The following is a 22,236-nucleotide window of genomic DNA, read 5'->3' as shown; positions in this document are numbered from 1 at the left end:
TGTACGTTTTACACTTTCAAGCTTTTTAACTAACACTAGTCTGAAGTTGATGGAATCTGGTTAGTGTATTATATATTTGAAACTGCATTCCTAGAAACACGTTATCCCTTATATTAACCTAATAAAAAAAGTCTGGGTTTTGATATTAGTTTTTCTTCCAAATGACATACCGCTTACATATTTCTGAATTTTAATATTTACACTGGCAAATATAACTGTGTCACTTTTAATCCATTCGCCTAGGTATGCTATTAAAACGTAAAGTTATTCATGTGTTACATGTACGAAAAGGTTTTTTAAAAGATATTATGTTTATTAACACTACCTTGGCAGTTAAAAAAAAATATTTGAATATATCAGATATCAATTGTCACCAATTTACATTTGTAGATATATTTTTGGAAGTGGAACCAGTGAGTATGACGTAATTGTATTGTAGTATTTATGTTATTGCATTGATTTGAAACATAAATATTTTAGATGGTACACCCTCAATTTCTGCGATTAATTTCAATTTAAAAAGAAATTCGTTGGCTTGATATATGCGTATTAAAAAGTTAAATATGTAGATATGTATATGTATAAGCGCCTACAAAATGAACAAACAAAACCAATAACGAAAAAAAAATTAAATGCAAACATTTATAAATATTTCGGATAACACATGTTCTTTATACATATATATATGTATACAAGTCTCAATTGAAAACAACGTTCAAACCTATGATTGCGTTGGATAAAAGCTGCAATTTTTCTACGTCTGCATGTAAACACATTTTGTTTTAGAGAAGTCGCAATTCAGCACAAACACCATGTTCCAAAAAGACCACAAATGGAATATATATATATATAAATACACTTTTTTACTTTCTTGGTCTTTTGGAAAATGTTGTTTGTGCTGTATTAAGACACTTCTACAACGAAATTTGTTTTACATACACACGTATACAACATGCATTTTTTATCCAACGCAATCATAGGTTTGAACGTGGTTTTAAATTTAGATTCGTATATATTAATTAATACTTTTCCTTTACGGAGATAGTGATCAATGTTTACATTGATCACTATCTCCGGAAAGTATATATATATATATATATGGATACATATGTTGCAGGGTTGTCACTGACTCAGACGTACTTATGAATATAATTAATTTATGTGACTGTATCTTACATTAATTTGTAGGATCCTTTACTATAGATAATTTAGCTGATCTGTAACAATAACATCTTCATGCCTTATATATCATGTACTGTAGTACGCCGCTAGATTAAAACTGACGTGGAAAGGTTACACATGGCCAGCGAAAGCTCTTTTTTGAGAGCCCAGGTGGTCGTGTGGTCTAGCGGGACGGCTACAGTGCAGGCGATTTGGTGTCACGATATCACAGTAGCATGGGTTCGAATCCCGGCGAGGGAAGAACCAAACATTTGCGAAAGCAAATTTACAGATCTAACATTGTTGGGTTGATGTTAAGACGAGTTGTATATATATTATGTACACAGCCATGTATCACCATCATTGATGGCGATCCGATGGATACATATGTTGCAGGGTTGTCACCGACTCAGACGTACTTATAAATATAATTATTTTCTGTGACTGTATCTTACATTAATTTGTAGGATCCTTTACTATAGATAATTTAGCTGATCTGTAACAATAACATCTTCATGCCTTATATATCATGTACTGTAGTACGCCGCGAGATTAAAACTGACGTGGAAAGGTAACACATGGCCAGCGAAAGCTCTTTTTTTGAGAGCCCAGGTGGTCGTGTGGTCTAGCGGGACGGCTGCAGTGCAGGCGATTTGGTGTCAGATATCACAGTAGCATGGGGTCGAATCCCGGCGAGGGAAGAAACAAAAATTTGCGAAAGCAAATTTACAGATCTAACATTGTTGGGTTGATGTTTAGACGAGTTATATATATATAATATATTATATACGAGTCTAAATTGAAAACTACGTTCAAACCTATGATTGCGTTGGATAAAAACAGCAAATTTTATACGTGTGCATGTTAAACAAATTTCGTTGTAGAAGGGTCTAAAAACAGCACAAACAACATTTTCCAAAAGACCAGAAAAGTGAAAAAGTATATTTAAACAAAACGCATTTGACTAACAGGTCGAACAACTGATGTTGATATATATATATATATATATATATACAACTCGTCTAAACATCAACCCAACAATGTTAGATCTGTAAATTTGCTTTCGCAAATTTTTGGTTCTTCCCTCGCCGGGATTCGAACTCATGCTACTGTGATATCGTGACACCAAATCGCCTGCACTGCAGCCGTCCCGCTAGACCACACGACCATCTGGGCTCTTATAAAAAGAGCTTTCGCTGGCCGTGTGTTACCTTTCCACGTCAGTTTTTATCTAGCGGCGTACTGCAGTACATGATATATAAGGCATGAAGATGTTATTGTTACAGATCAGCTAAATTACCTATAGTAAAGGATCCTACAAATTAATGTAAGATACAGTCACAGAAAATAATTATATTTATAAGTACGTCTGAGTCAGTGACAACCCTACAACAGATGTATCCATCGGATCGCCATCAATGATGGTGATACATGGCTGTGTACATAATGTATATACAACTCGTCTAAACATCAACCCAACAATGTTAGATCTGTAAATTTGCTTTCGCAAATTTTTGGTTCTTCCCCCGCCGGGATTCGAACTCATGCTTCTGTGATATCGTGACACCAAATCGCCTGCACTGCAGCCGTCCCGCTAGACCACACGACCATCTGGGCTCTTATAAAAAGAGCTTTCGCTGGCCGTGTGTTACCTTTCCACGTCAGTTTTAATCTAGCGGCGTACTGCAGTACATGATATATAAGGCATGAAGATGTTATTGTTAAAGATCAGCTAAATTACCTATAGTAAAGGATCCTACAAATTAATGTAAGATACAGTCACAGAAAATAATTATATTTATAAGTACGTCTGAGTCAGTGACAACCCTACAACAGATGTATCCATCGGATCGCCATCAATGATGGTGATACATGGCTGTGTACATAATGTATATACAACTCGTCTAAACATCAACCCAACAATGTTAGATCTGTAAATTTGCTTTCGCAAATTTTTGGTTCTTCCCTATATATTTATAAGTACGTCTGATTCAGTGACAACTCTACAACAGATGTATCCATTGGATCGCTATCAATGATGGTGATACATGGTTGTGTACATAATGTATATACAACTCGTCTAAACATTGTTGGGTTGATGTTTAGACGAGTTGTATATATATATATTTATATATATATGCATACCGGCTTCGTTAACAATACACAGAAAGCGTAGCTAAGTTGTATTAATGGAATCATACCATATGATCTCATATTTTTAATTGTGTGTTAAGTTTATTTTTCCTGTTATATCGTCTAGTAACTAAAACGTAGATTTCAAGCGACCGACCGCGAACAGTATCAAATTGATCCAGTCATAAAATACTTTTGAATCAACCGCCATTAAACATTTAAAAACAAATATGTGTTGATTTATATACAACAATTAGTACGGACACTTGTAGTAACTCAACTGTTATGTTTGGTACATTTTTACATTGATCACTATCTTCGGGAAGGAAAGCTATAAACGCATTGGAGATTAATTAATATAAAGAAATGTATTCACTACTCTTCTGATAAGTTATCTCACATGGGAGAGACTTTATCTAATTATACCATCCGAGTCAGGATATTGAAAAAGTAGTAACCAATCTTGTATTTATACCCGTTCACTAAAAAAGTTCAATTCTATTGAAAATATCAAGGTCGTTATACAATTGTGCATAGTTAAAAAGATAGCTATGTGACAACAATCATAATGGATCAATAATAAAGTCTCTTACAGGTAATTTTGCCATTTTGTATTCAATTGACGTGTACTAACAAATCTAAAATATACATTTTTAAAAATCATCGATTTTTTTTTGTTGAAATTCTATTATACATTTAAATAAACATTTCGTTACAAAAACTAAATTCTTAGGTTGTTTAAATCAAATATTTTGTCTGAACGAGTTCAAATAACAATGCATGTGTCCCTGTTCCCCATGTTTACACAATCTTGGTTTGTACTCTGATATATTCGTGTATTTGTCACAAAAAATTAAAAGGAGTAATGTTACTAAAATATACGGTATTAATTCCATACTACCTAACTAGTATGCAAGTTACGTTTGATCGCACTTGGAAAGATAGTTTTGTTTGACAATTTGTTAAAAACATCCATCACTTAGTGTTATGTACGGTATTGCTTTAATGATTTTTAAGTTAGAAGTTCAGTGTGGGATTGTTTTTAAGGACCAAACAAATTGTATAAAAAATGTGTAAAAGTAATTTGTCAGTTATAATAATTATATTCATAATTTAATTTGCGTCAAAGCTTAGTGTGATCATCACAACTTAACAAATATGTGCATTTGTAAAGGAAAGATAACTAGTGGTTAAGTTCTTACACCAATATACCAAGAGGTGGTTTGTTTAATGCACAAGTTAACGTTATATCAACTAGTATATCAATTTCAAAACGATTGTCACATGTCAATTTGTTTTCTTAAATAATACTCGAAATATATCCAAGGTGAAATTGAATCAATGTATATTAAAACGATAGACAAGGATGAGGTATTCTATACCATAAACATACAAAGTTTCGGAAGCATAACGGAACTAAATTCCCGTGTCTAGTAGATAGTTAAACATTGTTTCATGTACGGAAGAAGAACACTATACTCTTGAAAAAAATTGCTATTACTGCCATTCGTTTATAAGTTCCCGTTTTCAGTTCAATCAAAAAACCTATTTTCTGGTTGGAGTAGAAATTTCCCTTACTCGTTGCCCAATGTACAAAGTTTACCACTTCAAAAATATATAATATTCCGATAAATGAAATATACAACATTTTAGTAAAGGCTTACCAAACACGTAAACAATAATACACATAAAAGGTACGATTGAAACACTTCCAGTTACAATCAGTTCTGGCAGACAGTCAATTGATGAAATGTAAAATGAAAAGTCTTTGGTACGATCCTGTCAAGGTGTACAATGTAGTTTAAAGATTCTTACAATTATTGATATAAATAAAGAAAATATGACGTAAAACAATCAAACAATGTCCGATAGTTCTAAAGAAATTCATACTTCAAATAGCCAATATCTCCATGTTTTGGGAAATTGAAAATGGAAATTATGTCAAAAATTGGTTTGGTTTACACAGATAATGTTTTTATTGCTTCAAAATAGATGTGTTTAACCCAGTTTTCTACAACTGGTTTTGAATGATTGGGAATGTGTTTTTGTGATTTTTATAATTTATTAAAGAAACAAATCTATTATAATAAAAGTTATTATTGCAGATATCACCAGTAACTGCTAATATGAGATCAAATCGAGAAACATCTCACGGGGTTTTGATCGTGTAGTAATGTATTGAACCACTAATTAAATAATTTTGATTTATCAGTGCTGTTGAAATAATTCTAAGTTTAAAAATTTAAACGATTATTTTATGATATTAATCAACTTTTCATTAGGGGTGCCACATATGAAATTGATCTTGATTTTTTCTTTAATTACACCTTGTTGAAATCGGGTTTATGTGTATCGATTATTGTCAGTTCGTTATCGACTAAAACAAATATAACATACAACACGTTGTGCTATCCGACTTTTTTTCCGAATTTATAGAAAACTGCACCACATACATCCTGCTGTAGTGCAGTAGTCCGAACTGACGCTATTATTCATGAGCTGAATTAATAAAATATCTTATTCTACAGGCAGATTAAAACAACTGATGTGGATTCTACTTCTGACTGCGATGAAATTGGCATGTGTGGTCAACTGTCAGCTATCGGGTTTGTTACGCAATACATTTCTGCATTTTTAGCCCTCATATACAAATTCATTGTGAGGTGACCTTTACATCGACATACATATATCAATACGTAGAAGTATTTTTTGTATAATTATACTGACTTGCAATATCAAACAATCCAAGTTAGCTTATTTCTGATTTGAATGTTGGTTGTGTGTTGTCTACCTATGCATACCTTGATTATTGCACCCATTGTGTATCTTATTAAGTGCATAATCGAAGATATGTCCAAACTAATCTACCTGACTTCTTGGAATTTTAGTCATACTGTTAAATAGAGTGCACCAGAGAATGAAATTTTATTCTGCCGAACCAATCTACCTGATTTCTTTAAATAAGAGCAAGTATGTCTTTTTCAGTATTTTGTGCGGTTTTATTTTTATTTATTTTTTCATTTATCAAGCACTCGTCAATTTTTTGAAGGTGGTTTGCGCATTACATCGGGTTTCACTGAGAACCGCGGACGACTAGAAATCTATCACAAAGGTGAATGGGGAACAGTTTGTGACAATCACTTTGATAATGTTGATGCAGGAGTAGCTTGTAAACAGCTTGGATACTGGTATGTGTGACATTTTTCAATATATTAGTATTACATTTTTACAAATTGATACTTGTCATTTTTTTCAACCACAATGTGTACATAGTTCTGGTTTTACATTAACCTTTGGAAGTAGATCACACCCGCGGGCATTAGAGCTTGTGAGATTTTGTGTGTGGGGAATTTCAGTCAAAGATTTCATACCTGGAGAATATAAAAAAGGTATCAAAATGCATAAGTTCATGGAAACATTTTAAGTCCTCTCCCTTGTTTCCAAAGTCCAAAGTCATTTTGTCTGTTCAATTCCATTATTTTCGCGTTTCTGTATACTATGAACATACGTAGAAACTTTCTGGTAAAAGACCTGTCACGGCCAGGCTAGGAAACTGGATACGTAATTCACATTAAATATGTACCGATACAGTGTGTTTAATGTCTTCCTTTTTACACCATAACCCATGGTGGTGTTCCTACTAAAGGAGGAAGATACAGAACATACATACATACATGTACATACGTATATTATAAATAAAGTATGTGTGTTATTAACAATGCTTTGTTTCTCCTAGACGATCACTGCTTTATTTTTTGGATAGTTTCTATCAACGCCAAAATATTGTTCTGTCCACGAGTACTCTTAATTTATGTGCTAGTTTAAAAGCGGAAGTCCTGTTTGACTTACATTTAAAAGCAAAATTGCGGACATTTCAAGCTTGGTTGAAAGCATGTTAACTATTTAAGCCTAATTTTTGTAACAAAAATTATGTCTGGATAATTTAAGAAATGACATCAAAAGTCATATAGGTACACGGAGACAGGTCAATATTTCTAAGCCCTCTCTTTTTTTTATTCAAAAACTATTATGTGGGTTTCTGTTATATTCCCCGGTGGTCATGTCTGACTTAAAAGTCGGTTTGATGGCGGAAACTCAGTGCTATATTATATAGACAGTCTCTATATATTGTAGTAGTATAAATCATAGTATAAATGTAGATAATCGCAAAAATAGTTGTCCTTTTTTTCCACGTCCGAGAAGTTTTAAAAACTATGTGTAAAAGTTAAAACCGAAGTATAAAAGTAGTGGTTCTTACGATATAAAAACCACGATGTTGACAACGCTCTGATTGGCTTGTTTATTTTTTCATTTTTGTTATCTATCATACGATTGGTTCTCAACACGATAAAACCGGAAGTCATGTGTGACATGCAGTCGGATTGATGAAGGAAGCAATTTTCGGACGCCTTAATTTTCGTTTTTTCTACCAAATTATCCAAACTGAATAGTCATAAGAATGGATGACAAATGCGACTAATCATGGTACCTATAGGACACAGAGACATGATGATAATTCATCGTGGGAGGAAAAGAAGCGACACAAAAAATGAGGTCTTCTCGTTTAATATTATAGATGCATTTTTTTTTTAAAGATTTCAAATTTTAATTCGGCGTAATAAACATTCATCTAGTCTATGGTCAGTTGTTGTTATAGTTGAACATATTATATTTGCAAAAGTGATGAAAGGGAATAACCCAAGTTATACAAAATCATAAGTGACGTATTCATTCTATGTAAATAAAACACAAAGTACATACGATATTGTCGAAACACAAACCATCGGATTAGAGTTATCAAATCATCAGCAATTGCATTAAGATAAATAAGAAATATTAGAGGACACTATAAAGAACCGTATGGAACTCCTGTGTAAATATTCTAAAGGAGAAAAAGTGAACTTAATACACAAACGCTTTTATATGGATAATGTATTGCACATTTATTAAAAAAATAACACCTTACAGAAAAACGTCAAAAAAATAATTTTATTCTTTATTTTTTTTTGTAATTCTGTCATCAATTCGTTTCACGAGTCGACAATGAATTAATCCTATACATCAATAGGGCATTTTGTTTAGAAAAACTGTATCAATAAATACATATATTTATATGAAAATGTGAAAGTACCTGATACTTCATGTAAATTTGTATATATGTATATGTAGCTCAGGAAAAATGCACCCTGCATCTTTGGTTACTGATGGTAAAGGTGCAATTTGGTTAAATGAGGTGCATTGCTCTGGTTCAGAAAGTAAATTACTGAATTGTGCATACAATGACGATTCCACTAACTGCCGTCATAATGAAGATGTTGGTATCCATTGTTTCCTCAGCTGTTCAACAGAAGATCAAGGTATGAGTTTGTTCATAAGTATAACAGATAACTAAAGTTATAGTATCAATGTGTACTATATAATGTTATTGTAGTTGTCCTAAATATGCATTTACTATACTGTTTAACGGCTAATAGTATGCAATGGTCACAACTCGTGTCTACTCAAGACATCTGGGGTTGAAATCATAAAACTTTGCTCAGTGATCGAAGAACAAAAATCATGCTCGAAACATGAAATCCAAGATTTGTATTGGTTAATTTTGAAGAATGAGTACACAATTTTTTTTTGTTTTATGACCGCAAGGCCAGATGTTTGCTATGTGACCGATATTTAAAGCTACGAATGCTTACATAAAAGACGTTAAAAGCTACACACGTTTACGTTACTCCAGTTTCTGTCAATCGTTTGTTTATGGGAAGAGTGTACCTATACATAAAAAAAACTGTCTACATTGTACTAGTGTTCTTGACTTATAGGATTCAAAACAGATCAGAATTCATTATACCTCTTACACAAGATATAACGCAGAGTTTCAACTATACTATGACAGAAGCTTCACGAATTCCTACAGTTCCTTTTGGTCTGACTAAATAAGATCGGAATTTGTAAAGGTTTGACCGGACAAATTTCCTTAAACACATCTACAATGAGATATGTTGATCACTAATAAAATGTAAAACTTACATTCCTGCGTATCAAAAAACAAGAGAAATGTTTGAACAAATGTAATAGTTAAATACACAGTCTGTTTTTATTATTCATTAGTTTTGACATAGCAATACATGTGTATATATATAAATGCATTTTTGTTCTATGTAGTAACATTAAGCTGCGCCTTCTTTTTATCGGTAATAGAGTGTCTCCGTAAGATGCACATGCATTTGATTCCAAAATAAGTTTTCGTTAAATTTCCTTTGCATCGTAAGCCTTAAATTATATGTTCATGTTATTGGTCTGAAAGGTATATGAATGATAATCGGCGCCTATAACTAAACAAAATGTTTCGAACATTTTCATTTAAAGATAATCTAGTTTTCAAGTTTCAAATAACAAGGCATTCTTATTCATAAAAACATATTATCCAGTAGTGCTATAAACAACAACATATACTAAATCTACCAAATACTTCAAATAAAAAAACCGGTAGGTCATCATAATTCGAAGCAGCGATTACCAAAAACATTCTTCTTATGTAGATGAATAATTCTTCTTTGTAGGTGGTTTGCGTATCTCTGCAGGTATTGCTGTGAACCAAGGACGACTTGAAATAAATTATAAAGGTGAATGGGGAACAATTTGTTATAAAAACTTTGATAATGTTGATGCAGAAGTGGCATGCAAACAGCTTGGGTATTGGTGAGTATTACGTTAAAAACATGACGACAAAGATGATTGCATGTAATAAACTATTTTGATAAAACAAATGTATTATACAAAAAAGTATGAAGTCTGATTATGCAAACATTATTAGTGAATCTTAAAAGCAAGTTCAAGTTTTTGTTTCATCATTATATACATGACTTTAAAATTTAAGTACTGATTCAACACGTATGTTCAATCCTTTACAATAAAGTACGTTTAAAGCTGAAAAAACAAACCATGCCATCTTCTGAGACGGGAATAGTTTTATCGTTCTGTGTGATATACTTTGCATTCGAACAGTTCGGTTATGAATATGCATTATCTGACTTATATATACCGTCAAAAAAATATTATTTTTTATAAAGATTTGCAAAATTTAGTATCCTATTTTAAAATTGAGAATGGAAATGGGGAATGTGTCAAAGAGACAACAGCCCGACCAAATAAAAAACAACAGCAGAAGGTCACCAACAGGTCTTCAATGTAGCGAGAAATTCCCGCACCCGGAGGCGTCCTTCAACTGGCCCCTAAACAAATATATACTAGTTCAGTGATAATGAACGCCATACTAATTTCCAAATTGTACACAAGAAACTAAAATTAAAAAAATACAAGACTAACAAAGGCCAGAGGCTCCTGACTTGGGACAGGCGCAAAAATATCTATCTAAAGTGGGATATTCCTGTTTAAAACTTTCATGTCTTGATACGCACTACGCCTCATTTAGAATATGAAATAAAACTCAATAATTAACCTATACATCACCTTTTAAAATTGATCATCCATACAAAATAAAGATATTACTGCAACTGCATGAAGAAAGACAGAAATGAGTTGTGACCATTTAAGAACAGTGTATGACAAATACAAGACACATTGTACGTAATTTATTGTACCAACTTAGATCATATTAAAGGGAGTATGTTTATTTTGTATTTGTAATGACACATCTATCGCGGAATTTTTTTTTATTTTTTTTTAACAATTTAAATCCAATTGGATGAAATATTCAGAAAGATTGTCTTTTGAATAGCAATACATGTTTTTACCAGATACTTATGATATAATTGTATACCCTTCCCAATCGACCCTATTGGGAGTCACGTCAACGTTATTTAATAGAATATACGAATATCTTAAAAGTTGATAATTTGATGGAGTAAAATGTATGCATAATTTTTAAAAAGATAAGAAATGACACGATGTCGAGTATAAGTACATGTAAGTCACAGTTTTATTTCCTGTTCAGTGTGTATCGTCCTGAACATCCATGAATATTTGCCTTTAGACTTTAAACAATAAACCAAAAATCAAACAACCTATTCAGTTTGTTTCAATAAGATTTTCAAAATCTTACACATGAATATGTTAAATCTGGCTTTATTCTTTAAAAGACTACATTAAAATGCATTGCACATATATAATAATGTTTCGGTCTGGTAGCAATAAATTAACAAAACTTCACGTTATTATTTTTTTAACCAATATGCGGCCAACGACGGTTTCTTTTACACCTATCATTGAAAATAAATTCCCAAATCGGCAACTACAAACTAATAGACGAATATAATTTGAAAGTAAATTATAGTTTTCATTTTATCGACAAAAATATTGACCTCAAAAAGGTCATTATTTTACGCTTTGGAGCATATTTTATATTTTATATATGACATCACTTTAAGCGTTGCGTTGCCTATAGCTAACTGGGCTGTGATTTTGTTATTTATTCGTTTTTAATTCTATACCTAGTCACCACTTCAGTTTAATAATGCATATCTTTTAAATAGTCATTTTATGAGAAAAAAAAAACTGTTTGCAAAATTATGTATTATTCTTGATAATGACGATGTTTCGTCCCAGGCGGATAATCCTGGCTTAACAACTTTTTGGAACTTTTGGTCCTCTGCGATCTTTAACTTGGTAGTTGTTTCAAACTTTTTACATATGAACATAGTTGTGTGTGGACGTAGCGCGCGTTTGGTGTATACAAATAGTGTTTAACCTGGTACCTTTGAATGGCTATTAATCGTTTGTTTCTCTGTCCTATATCTTCTCCCATTCATCTTTTTATTTATTGTAACAATGTCGTGTAATGTTGTAATTGTAATATTATAATTAACACTGCCATTAAAGCAGGAGGGTTGGCATGCCACAAAACAAGGTTCAACCAACCATTTTTTTTCATTAAACGCCCTGTACCAAGTCCGAAAGATGGCCATTGTTACATTATGGTTCGTTTCTCTGTGTGTTACGTTTTCAGTTGGGTCGTAGTTCTCTTGTATTTGACATGTTTCTTTCAGTTTAAGTTTGTAACCCGCATTTGTTTTTTCTCTACCGATTTATGAATTTTGAACAGTGGTATACTGCTGTTGCCTTTATTCATTGAAACCTGGTATCGTTCAGGTTGATTCTGAAAAAGAATTACCTATAGTTTGTAATGAACAAACTATGTTTTAGAGCAGATATAATTGATATATGCAATAATAACGTTAATACTTGTATTATGTTTCCCTGCTATATTGATCATAAGAAAACACTTGACAATGGTAGTTAACAACATTTGTTTTTAACTGTTAATAAATTATATATATATGTGTTTAGTTATACATATCTGCAGCGGCTTTTAAAACCCAACAAAATTTGTACATTTGTATGGAGACATGTTAGTGTGTTGCTGAATCAAATCAGAAAGTATCGAATATCTAACACTAGATATCTTTCATTTATTTATAGTTCAGGAATCATGCATCCACCTAGAATCACAAATAATGGTAACGGTGTCATTTGGTTAAATGATGTTACGTGTTCTGGGTCAGAAGGTAGATTGCTGAATTGTTCCTTTGAAATAAATATAGAACACTGCAGCCATCATGATGATGTTGGGGTTCATTGTTTTCTAAGCTGTTCACCAGAAAATGAAGGTATGGGTTTGTACGAAAAACACCTATTAAGCAATCACGTGGATTTTACGTAGCTTTTAAACCGTTACCCTTCCGCAATATTTATGCAATATAACACTGAACTTCGGTTACAATCCTGCTAGACGAAACAACATACTATATAGAACGTCGTCGCTAACAATTCTGTTTTGTAAGCATGTACATACAATTAATAATTTAGTAATGCCTGCATTTTAGAGTGCAAGCTATATCTTCAGTAACACACGTGCGTTATTACCTTGAGAATATTTCCTATTTATACGTTATCACGAGTTTTTGGTAAACGAAACGGTCAAATTAAAAACAGGTCAACTCAAGAAAATACATGATACTATGTGACTGCATATAACTAATGAAGTGTACGTTTTAGTCAGAATATGTTTAATTTTCTACTGTACTTGAAAATGAACCTTTTTGTTGTTGGTTGGAACAATGCTTCTAATATACTAGTAATTGATCCAGGAATCTATATGCAAATTTACTTAAAGTATCTTAAGGTAAGGTTTGCGTACACATGGAGATAACTCGAATTCAAATAATTGAAAAAAGGAGGGACCCGCCATTTTGAATTGCTTTGAGTAACCAATGTTCGATAACTACAATATTATCGAAAATAAAACAACACCTACCTCAAAATCGTCGTTTTGATGTCATTTTATCAAAATTTGAATCGTATAAGTAACGTTATGACCTTCAGTTTGTTAGTTTTCATCTATATGACGTCAGGTTTAGCCATAACGTCTTTGTGCAAAAACAATTCATGAAGTTTCGCGGGGTTTTATTTTATTTCATAAATGTACATTTTTATGCCTCCGCCGTAGCAAAAGGGGCATTGAGTTGTATCCTTGTTTGTTTGTACATTGCTCCGAATGTACTTATCATAGTGTACGTCTGTTTTTACAAAATTAGTTTCCATTCTCTAACTTAAGTCTTCCTCAACCAACTGATATAAAACTTATGCACAATGCTTTTTGCCACAAAAACACAGAATAGATTTGAATTTTGATGTCGTCACTTTTACAGTTCTAGATTTATGAATGGTCGGACAGGGGATACCTTTCTCCATTCCCCCGTCCCCTTTCTCTTGTCTCCCGCCATATTACCAAAAAAAAAACTAATGTACGGGAAGCTGATTTCAATACAAATTTTACAACTTCTTATCAAACAAACTTCTATGCATATCAGTCATTTTATCCAGTAGTGTTATAAACAACAACATATACTAAATCTACCAAATACTTCAAATAAAAAAACCGGTAGGTCATCATAATTCGAAGCAGCGATTACCAAAAAAACTCATCTTATGTAGATGAATAATTCTTCTTTGCAGGTGGTTTGCGTATCTATGCAGGTATTGCTGTGAACCAAGGACGACTTGAAATAAATTATAAAGGGGAATGGGGCACAATTTGTTATAAAAACTTCGATAATGTTGATGCAGAAGTGGCATGCAAACAGCTTGGGTATTGGTGAGTATTACGTTAAAAACATGACGACAAAGATGATTGCATGTAATATACTATTTTGATAAAACAAATGTATTATACAAAAAAGTATGAAGTCTGATTATGCAAACATTATTAGTGAATCTTAAAAGCAAGTTCAATTTTGTGTTTCATCATTATATACATGACTTTAAAATTTAAGTACTGATTCAACACGTATGTTCAATCCTTTACAATAAAGTACGTTTAAAGCTGAAAAAACAAACCATGCCATCTTCTGAGACGGGAATAGTTTTATCGTTCTGTGTGATATACTTTGCATTCCAACAGTTCGGTTATGAATATGCATTATCTGACTTATATATACCGTCAACAAAATATTATTTTTTATAAAGATTTGCAAAATTTAGTATCCTATTTTATCTATCTAAAGTGGGATATTCCTGTTTAAAACTTTCATGTCTTGATACGCACTACGCCTCATTTAGAATATGAAATAAAACTCAATAATTAACCTATACATCACCTTTTAAAATTGATCATCCATACAAAATAAAAATATCACTGCAACTGCATGAAGAAAGACAGAAATGAATTGTGACCATTTAAGAACAGTGTATGACAAATACAAGACACATTGTACGTAATTTATTGTACCAACTTAGTTCATATTAAAGGGAGTATGTTTATTTTGTATTTGTAATGACACATCTATCGCGGAATTTTTTTAATTTATTTTAACAATTTAAATTCAATTGGATGAAATATTCAGAAAGATTGTCTTTTGAATAGCAATACATGTTTTTACCAGATAATTATGATATAATTGTATACCCTTCCCAATCGACCCTATTGGGAGTCACGTCAACGTTATTTAATAGAATATACGAATATCTTAAAAGTTGATAATTTGATGGAGTAAAATGTATGCATAATTTTTAAAAAGATAAGAAATGACACGATGTCGAGTATAAGTACATGTAAGTCACAGTTTTATTTCCTGTTCAGTGTGTATCGTCCTGAACATCCATGAATATTTGCCTTTAGACTTTAAACAATAAACCAAAAATCAAACAACCTATTCAGTTTGTCTCAATAAGATTTTCAAAATCTTACACACGAATATGTTAAATCTGGCTTTATTCTTTAAAAGACTACATTAAAATGCATTGCACATATATAATAATGTTTCTGTCTGGTAGCAATAAATTAACAAAACTTCACGTTATTATTTTTTTAACCAATATGCGGCCAACGACGGTTTCTTTTACACCTATCATTGAAAATAAATTCCAAAATCGGCAACAACAAACTAATAGACGAATATAATTTTAAAGTAAATTATAGTTTTCATTTTTATCGAGAAAAATATTGACCTCAAATAGGTCATTATTGTATGCTTTGGAGCATATTTTATATTTTATATATGACATCACTTTAAGCGTTGCATTGCCTATAGCTAACTGGGCTGTGATTTTGTTATTTATTCGTTTTTAATTCTATAGCTAGTCACCACTTCAGTTTAATAATGAATATTCTTTAAAAAAGTCATTTTATGAAAAATAAACTGTTTGCAAAATTATGTATTATTCTTGATATGACGATGTTTCGTCCCAGGCGGATAATCCTGGCTTAACAACTTTTTGGAACTTTTGGTCCTCTGCGATCTTTAACTTGGTAGTTGTTTCAAACGTTTAACATCTGAGCATAGTTGTGTGCGGACGTAGCGCGCGTTTGGTGTATACAAATATTGTTTAACCTGTTACCTTTGATTGGCTTTTAATCGTTTGTTTCTCTGTCCTATATCTTCTCCCATTCATCTTTTTATTTATTGTAACAATGTCATGTAATGTTGTAATTGTAATATTATAATTAACACTGCCATTAAAGCAGGAGGGTTGGCATGCCACAAAACAAGGTTCAACCAACCATTTTTTTCATTAAACGCCCTGTACCAAGTCCGGACGATGGCCATTGTTACATTATGGTTCGTTTATCTGTGTGTTACGTTTTCAGTTGGGTCGTAGTTCTCTTGTATTTGACATGTTTCTTTCAGTTTAAGTTTGTAACCCGCATTTGTTTTTTCTCTACCGATTTATGAATTTTGAACAGTGGTATACTACTGTTGCCTTTATTCATTGAAACATGATATCGTTCAGGTTGATTCTGAAAAAGAATTACCTATAGTTTGTAATGAACAAACTATGTTTTAGAGCAGATATAATTGATATATGCAATAATAACGTTAATACTTGTATTATGTTTCCCTGCTATATTGATCATAAGAAAACACTTGACAATGGTAATTAACAACATTTGTTTTTAACTGTTAATAAATTATATATATATGTGTTTAGTTATACATATCTGCAGTGGCTTTTAAAACCCCCAAAAAATTGTACATTTGTATGGAGACATGTTAGTGTGTTGCTGAATCAAATCAGAAAGTATCGAATATCTAACACTAGATATCTTTCATTTATTTATAGTTCAGGAATCATGCATCCACCTAGAATCACAAATAATGGTAACGGTGTCATTTGGTTAAATGATGTTACGTGTTCTGGGTCAGAAGGTAGATTGCTGAATTGTTCCTTTGAAATAAATATAGACCACTGCAGCCATCATGATGATGTTGGGGTTCATTGTTTTCTAAGCTGTTCACCAGAAAATGAAGGTATGGGTTTGTACAAAAAACACCTTTTAAGCAATCACGTGGATATTACGTAGCTTTTAAACCGTTACCCTTCCGCAATATTTATGCAATATAACACTGAACTTCGGTTACAATCCTGCTAGACGAAACAACATACTATATAGAACGTCGTCGCTAACAATTCTGTTTTGTAAGCATTTACATACAACTTACAATTTAGTAATGCCTGCATTTTAGAGTGCAAGCTATATCTTCAGTAACACACGTGCGTTATTACCTTGAGAATATTTCCTATTTATACGTTATCACGAGTTTTTGGTAAACGAAACGGTCAAATTAAAAACAGTTCAACTCAAGAAAATACATGATACTATGTGACTGCATATAACTAATGAAGTGTACGTTTTAGTCAGAATATGTTTATTTTTCTACTGTACTTGAAAATGAACCTTTTTGTTGTTGGTTGGACAATGCTTCTAATATACTAGTAATTGATTCAGGAATCTATATGCAAATTTACTTAAAGTATCTTAAGGTAAGGTTTGCGTACACAGGGAGATAACTCGAATTCAAATAATTGAAAAAAGGAGGGACCCGCCATTTTGAATTGCTTTGATTAACCAATGTTCGATAACTACAATATTATCGAAAATAAAACAACACCTACCTCAAAATCGTCGTTTTGATGTAATTTTATCAAAATTTGAATCATACAAGTAACGTTATGACCTTCAGTTTGTTAGTTTTCATCTATATGACGTCAGGTTTAGCCATAACGTCTTTGTGCAAAAACAATTCATGAAGTTTCGCGGAGTTTTATTTTATTTCATAAATGTACATGTTTATGCCCCCGCCGTAGCAAAAGGGACATTGAGTTGTATCCTTGTTTGTTTGTACATTGATCCGAATGTACTTATCATAGTGTACGTCCGTTCTAATATATTGTGTTTTTATGGCTTGTCCCCGTCTTGTCGTTTCACAAGATAGAAGTTTTGTTTATTCTGCTTCAAAAACCACGGTCACATTTTCACTGACTGCTAAACTGTCTTTTTATTGAGTTTGTAAGTCTGATGCACGCCGATTCCGATTTTTTATACAGTATAAAAAGAAATCATAGAAACTCAGGATTGAATGAAAAATTAACATAATGCGCCATGTGTTTAAATTATAGAGAATGCATATATTCTCAGATTATTTTATTGCATAGTTTTTACGAATGACAGAATGTTGAACTTGGTCTTTTCCGCAAATACGCACACAACCAACGCGTTTACATCATTCGAAATGTATTTTATTTTTATCAATCGCTGTTACAACTGACGGAGTGTACTAATAGTATTTTTTTATTGCTGCATTAAGACACAACTATTGTATTGTGTCGTCCTGGACATGTCTGAAGTATTTGCCACTGGACATTTTACAACCTTTTATCAAACAAACTTCTATGCATATCAGTCAACTTTGAATCAATTTATCTAAAAACAAGGATGGCATTGTAATATGTGTCTCTACACATGCACGGACTCATTATAAAATCCGGGAAATTGTTAGTTTCTAGTCTTTCTCCGTATATATAAGAGATAATAATGAAGTAGTGACAACGCTCGGAGTATTTTTATGAGGTTGTTTTCTGAATTTTTCGTTTCTGTTCTCAAACTTTAGTTTGCTTAACCAAATGTTATAAAAAAAATACCTAATGCTTTATAATGTTTCATGTTTATGTAAGAGGGGGCATCAACAGTTTCCCATAGACACATTATCCATTTATTCCAAACTCTCTAACATATTATTTCTTTGTGTAATGCATTATAATCATAATAATATAACTGTGATTGAAGAGAAGCCACGATCAATTTTGATTTGACGGTCGCAAATTTCTGTTTTACTGTCTTCCCTACGCGTGGACAGTAAAACTGCATTTGCAAACATCAAATCGCCAATTGACGCTGGGGATTCCTCAACTACAATGCCGTTACTCCTGTGAACTTTATTGAACTGATTATAATTTATTAAAATGTGGAAGATTTTCATATTACAGGTCTACATAACTGCATTTCTTTTTTTAAATATCAACAATACATATACGGCTGGTCATTTGTATTCCAAGGCCATCGTCTGTTTCGTCTTTCATCATGCACAGGAACATGTAGTTTGTTTGTTTGGTCAAAGACTCCAAATCTGAATATCATGTGTAACAATTAGACAAATCATACAAGTAATCTATCTTTCTCCTGCAAGGCTTTCCCCTGCTTCGTCATAAATATTTGATCATATTTGAATAAAATTTGTTGATGTCTAGATTCAAATGAATGGAATAAACACGACTTCTGTAAATGACTTTACTATAGTCAAAACTGATGTCTTTTCCTCCAATTGCTGCATACAAACAATTCACCAAACATGGGGCAATGAAACAATTTTCATTACTTTTAATGGCAATTTGAATGCTTTTCTAAGATTTAAAATATTACAGTTTGAAGCACTGAAAGAATATAAGAGTTTCCTTCAAAATCAGAGTCTTGCACATGTATTACACAAGTTTGACCAAAGTTAAACACCTGTCCTTCCGACTGATAGTTGTGGGCATAAAATTTAAGAGACGACATCAAAATTTTAATGTAGGATAAAAAAAACTTAATTCATATAGTTTGTTCACTTACCCTTCCCTCCCCCTCATAACTCAATTTGGGAAAATTGATTAACCTGTATGGGTATATGTAAAATCGATGTAAAATTAACAAAACTTGCAGCAACTTTTATCCCCCCATCCCCACCCCCAAACTATTTGAATTGAGTTTTTTTTTTATCCTACATTGATTTTTTAAATTAATCACTGTTTTCTCTTATTGATTATGGTCAATCCCAAAGTGTCACAAGACAAAATGATTCTTTAAAAAAAGATGCTATTTAAGATGACTTTCTTCTTTGCAGATCAACAAAAAAAATTTTTTTTGTGTTTTACAGGAATGACCAGATAAACACATATAACTGTCATTTACGTAAAAACCAGTTCGGGGACATACCAATTTTATTAGCTCATTATAATGCAAATAGTTAATTCTTCAATTTCCTAGTTTTTTTACAAAAACGATGGACCGGAAGAAGGGATATTTTTGGCTTTTTGTTGCCATGGCAACGGGATTTGATAAACCAAAAAAATAAAAAATCTTGTTTATAGGATTTTTTTTATAATATTTTTAATTCAAATTTATTATTAATGAATGAACCACAAATATTTCTACATGTTTTATTCAGTTTTATTCTTTTATAGTCACTCGCATACATTATTATTTCAAATGAAATTAAATACATTTTCCACTAAAAATCGTTAAAAATCAGAATTTTGAGCTTTTCATCTGAAAAAACGGGACGAGCAATGTTCGATTTTTTTCATTAAATGATTGGGTAGCCCTCCCTGAACAAAATGATGTATTATATTGATATACTATCACCAAGAAAAAAAATCCAGGTTTCATGCAAACCTTACCTTAAATAGTTATTGTAGACTTGTCAATCCAGGACAGAAAAAGAATAGCATATTCAACATATGCCATTTGTAACGGAGGTTGACATTTAAGTTTAAAAGAACACAAACTACGATAATCCCAGTTAGCTAAATGTTTAGATCACATATATCAACAATATAACCCAGTTTGAATCACTTCACATGGAACATATGGAAAACATCTGCTTTATCTTTTAAGTTATTTTTCACTGCAGGTTCGTTGCGTATAATGTCGGGTTTTGCTGTGAATCAAGGACGACTGGACATTAATTATAAAGGTGAATGGGGAACAGTCTGTGGCAGAGACTTTGAGAATGTTGATGCAGAAGTAGCCTGTAAACAGCTCGGATATTGGTATGTTTAACGTCTACAACAAAATAACCAACATTGACTTGAAAACAAAACAAAATAAACACACCTGAAAACCAAGTGCACTTTACAATGATATTCACTTTCCCTGTTCAATTCAATATTAACGAATAAACATCAATACTAAACTTCATATAAAAATCATAATTCTAAAATAAACAAGAAATAAGCTTGATAATGACTACAAATGATCTTCGCCAAATGGACTAATAAGGGCATATTACTAGAAACCACACTTGCTTCGGTATATGTGCGATAAATATTAGGACGTGCATTCGGGATAAAATGCAGATACTTAGCCGAATATTTATCTACTTACGCATTAACTTCAAAAAGTTAATCTGGTCGATTAAAGTATCATACAGCGGCTTTGCTGTTGTACTCATCAAACACATCTGTATTGCACATTTAAATAATGCCAGGTCAAAAACGATGATCTTTAGATGCATACTACATATGTTCTCCACATATGGTACTTCTTTAAAAATGGTTACAGTTTATAAAGTGATTTTAATGATTAAGATTTTATTTCATAACTTATTAAAGCTTTTAACCACGCTTTACGATATCCGCAGCAATTGTTTTCATTAGGTTGACTTTGTCGTGTTTTCGTTTGACAAATTCAATGATATTTTGTCAATAAAAGGGTACATAAAGGTAAATATGAATGAGCTTGCTCACTTCTGTTGTAACAAAAACAAAAACAAAACAATTGGATGACACACTAAATTACATACACCAAAATAAAACGCATGGCTTTTGAGAGAAAACCATCAAAATATCCCGACGCTTATATTACCCAATTAACAATTGCAACCTTGTGCATGTTTTTATTACACCACGACGTTACACTTAAAATGCAGCGTCGAAAAACTAGTGTTATTCTTTTTTTATGTTGTTGGTTGATTCTGGTTCTGGTCACTTTGTGATGTCATTTTCTCATTAATAATTTCATGTTGTGGATATCGATTTAATAATGTTTACCATATTTTTTATTTCACCTTTGAATGCAGTACTGTCCTATTAATGTAGGAAGGATAAATGGGAAGGAAGTACATGCATATGGTTAATTTTCTATAAATATTTTTTTAGATGTACAAAACTTTTGTCATATGAAGTTTAACTTTAATGGTGCATATCATCTGTCATTGTAAATTTTCTATATTCAACCAGATGCAAATATATCTGACAATCTGCAAGTAAATCGAAACATTTTTACCTTTGGTTTAATTAAAAAAGAATAGTATTTGCCCTGGCACATCATTTGTTGAAACACACCCCTTCAATTACTTGAAAATTTGCTTGAGAATTATTTCCCAAGTCATC

General features: G+C 32.0%; 1 protein-coding gene across 1 annotated transcript in view; it reads left to right on the top strand.

The window, feature by feature from the left end:
* Nucleotides 1-324: 324 nt before the first annotated feature.
* LOC143072046 (scavenger receptor cysteine-rich domain-containing protein DMBT1-like) overlaps nucleotides 325-22,236 on the top strand; it is a 61,304-nt gene continuing 39,392 nt past the window's right edge. Inside the window, exons 1-9 of the mRNA XM_076246827.1 lie at nucleotides 325-413; nucleotides 5,823-5,900; nucleotides 6,344-6,482; nucleotides 8,464-8,651; nucleotides 9,852-9,990; nucleotides 12,730-12,917; nucleotides 14,266-14,404; nucleotides 16,870-17,057; nucleotides 20,757-20,895. Of these exons, the coding sequence (XP_076102942.1) occupies nucleotides 5,840-5,900; nucleotides 6,344-6,482; nucleotides 8,464-8,651; nucleotides 9,852-9,990; nucleotides 12,730-12,917; nucleotides 14,266-14,404; nucleotides 16,870-17,057; nucleotides 20,757-20,895 (1,181 nt within the window). The 5' untranslated portion in view covers nucleotides 325-413; nucleotides 5,823-5,839. The remainder of the gene's footprint in view (nucleotides 414-5,822; nucleotides 5,901-6,343; nucleotides 6,483-8,463; nucleotides 8,652-9,851; nucleotides 9,991-12,729; nucleotides 12,918-14,265; nucleotides 14,405-16,869; nucleotides 17,058-20,756; nucleotides 20,896-22,236) is intronic.

The sequence above is a fragment of the Mytilus galloprovincialis genome, chromosome 4 (genome assembly GCF_965363235.1).
Source record: "Mytilus galloprovincialis chromosome 4, xbMytGall1.hap1.1, whole genome shotgun sequence".
In the NCBI taxonomy this organism is placed as follows: Eukaryota; Metazoa; Mollusca; class Bivalvia; order Mytilida; family Mytilidae; genus Mytilus; species Mytilus galloprovincialis.
This window is presented reverse-complemented; position numbering and strand designations above follow the sequence as displayed.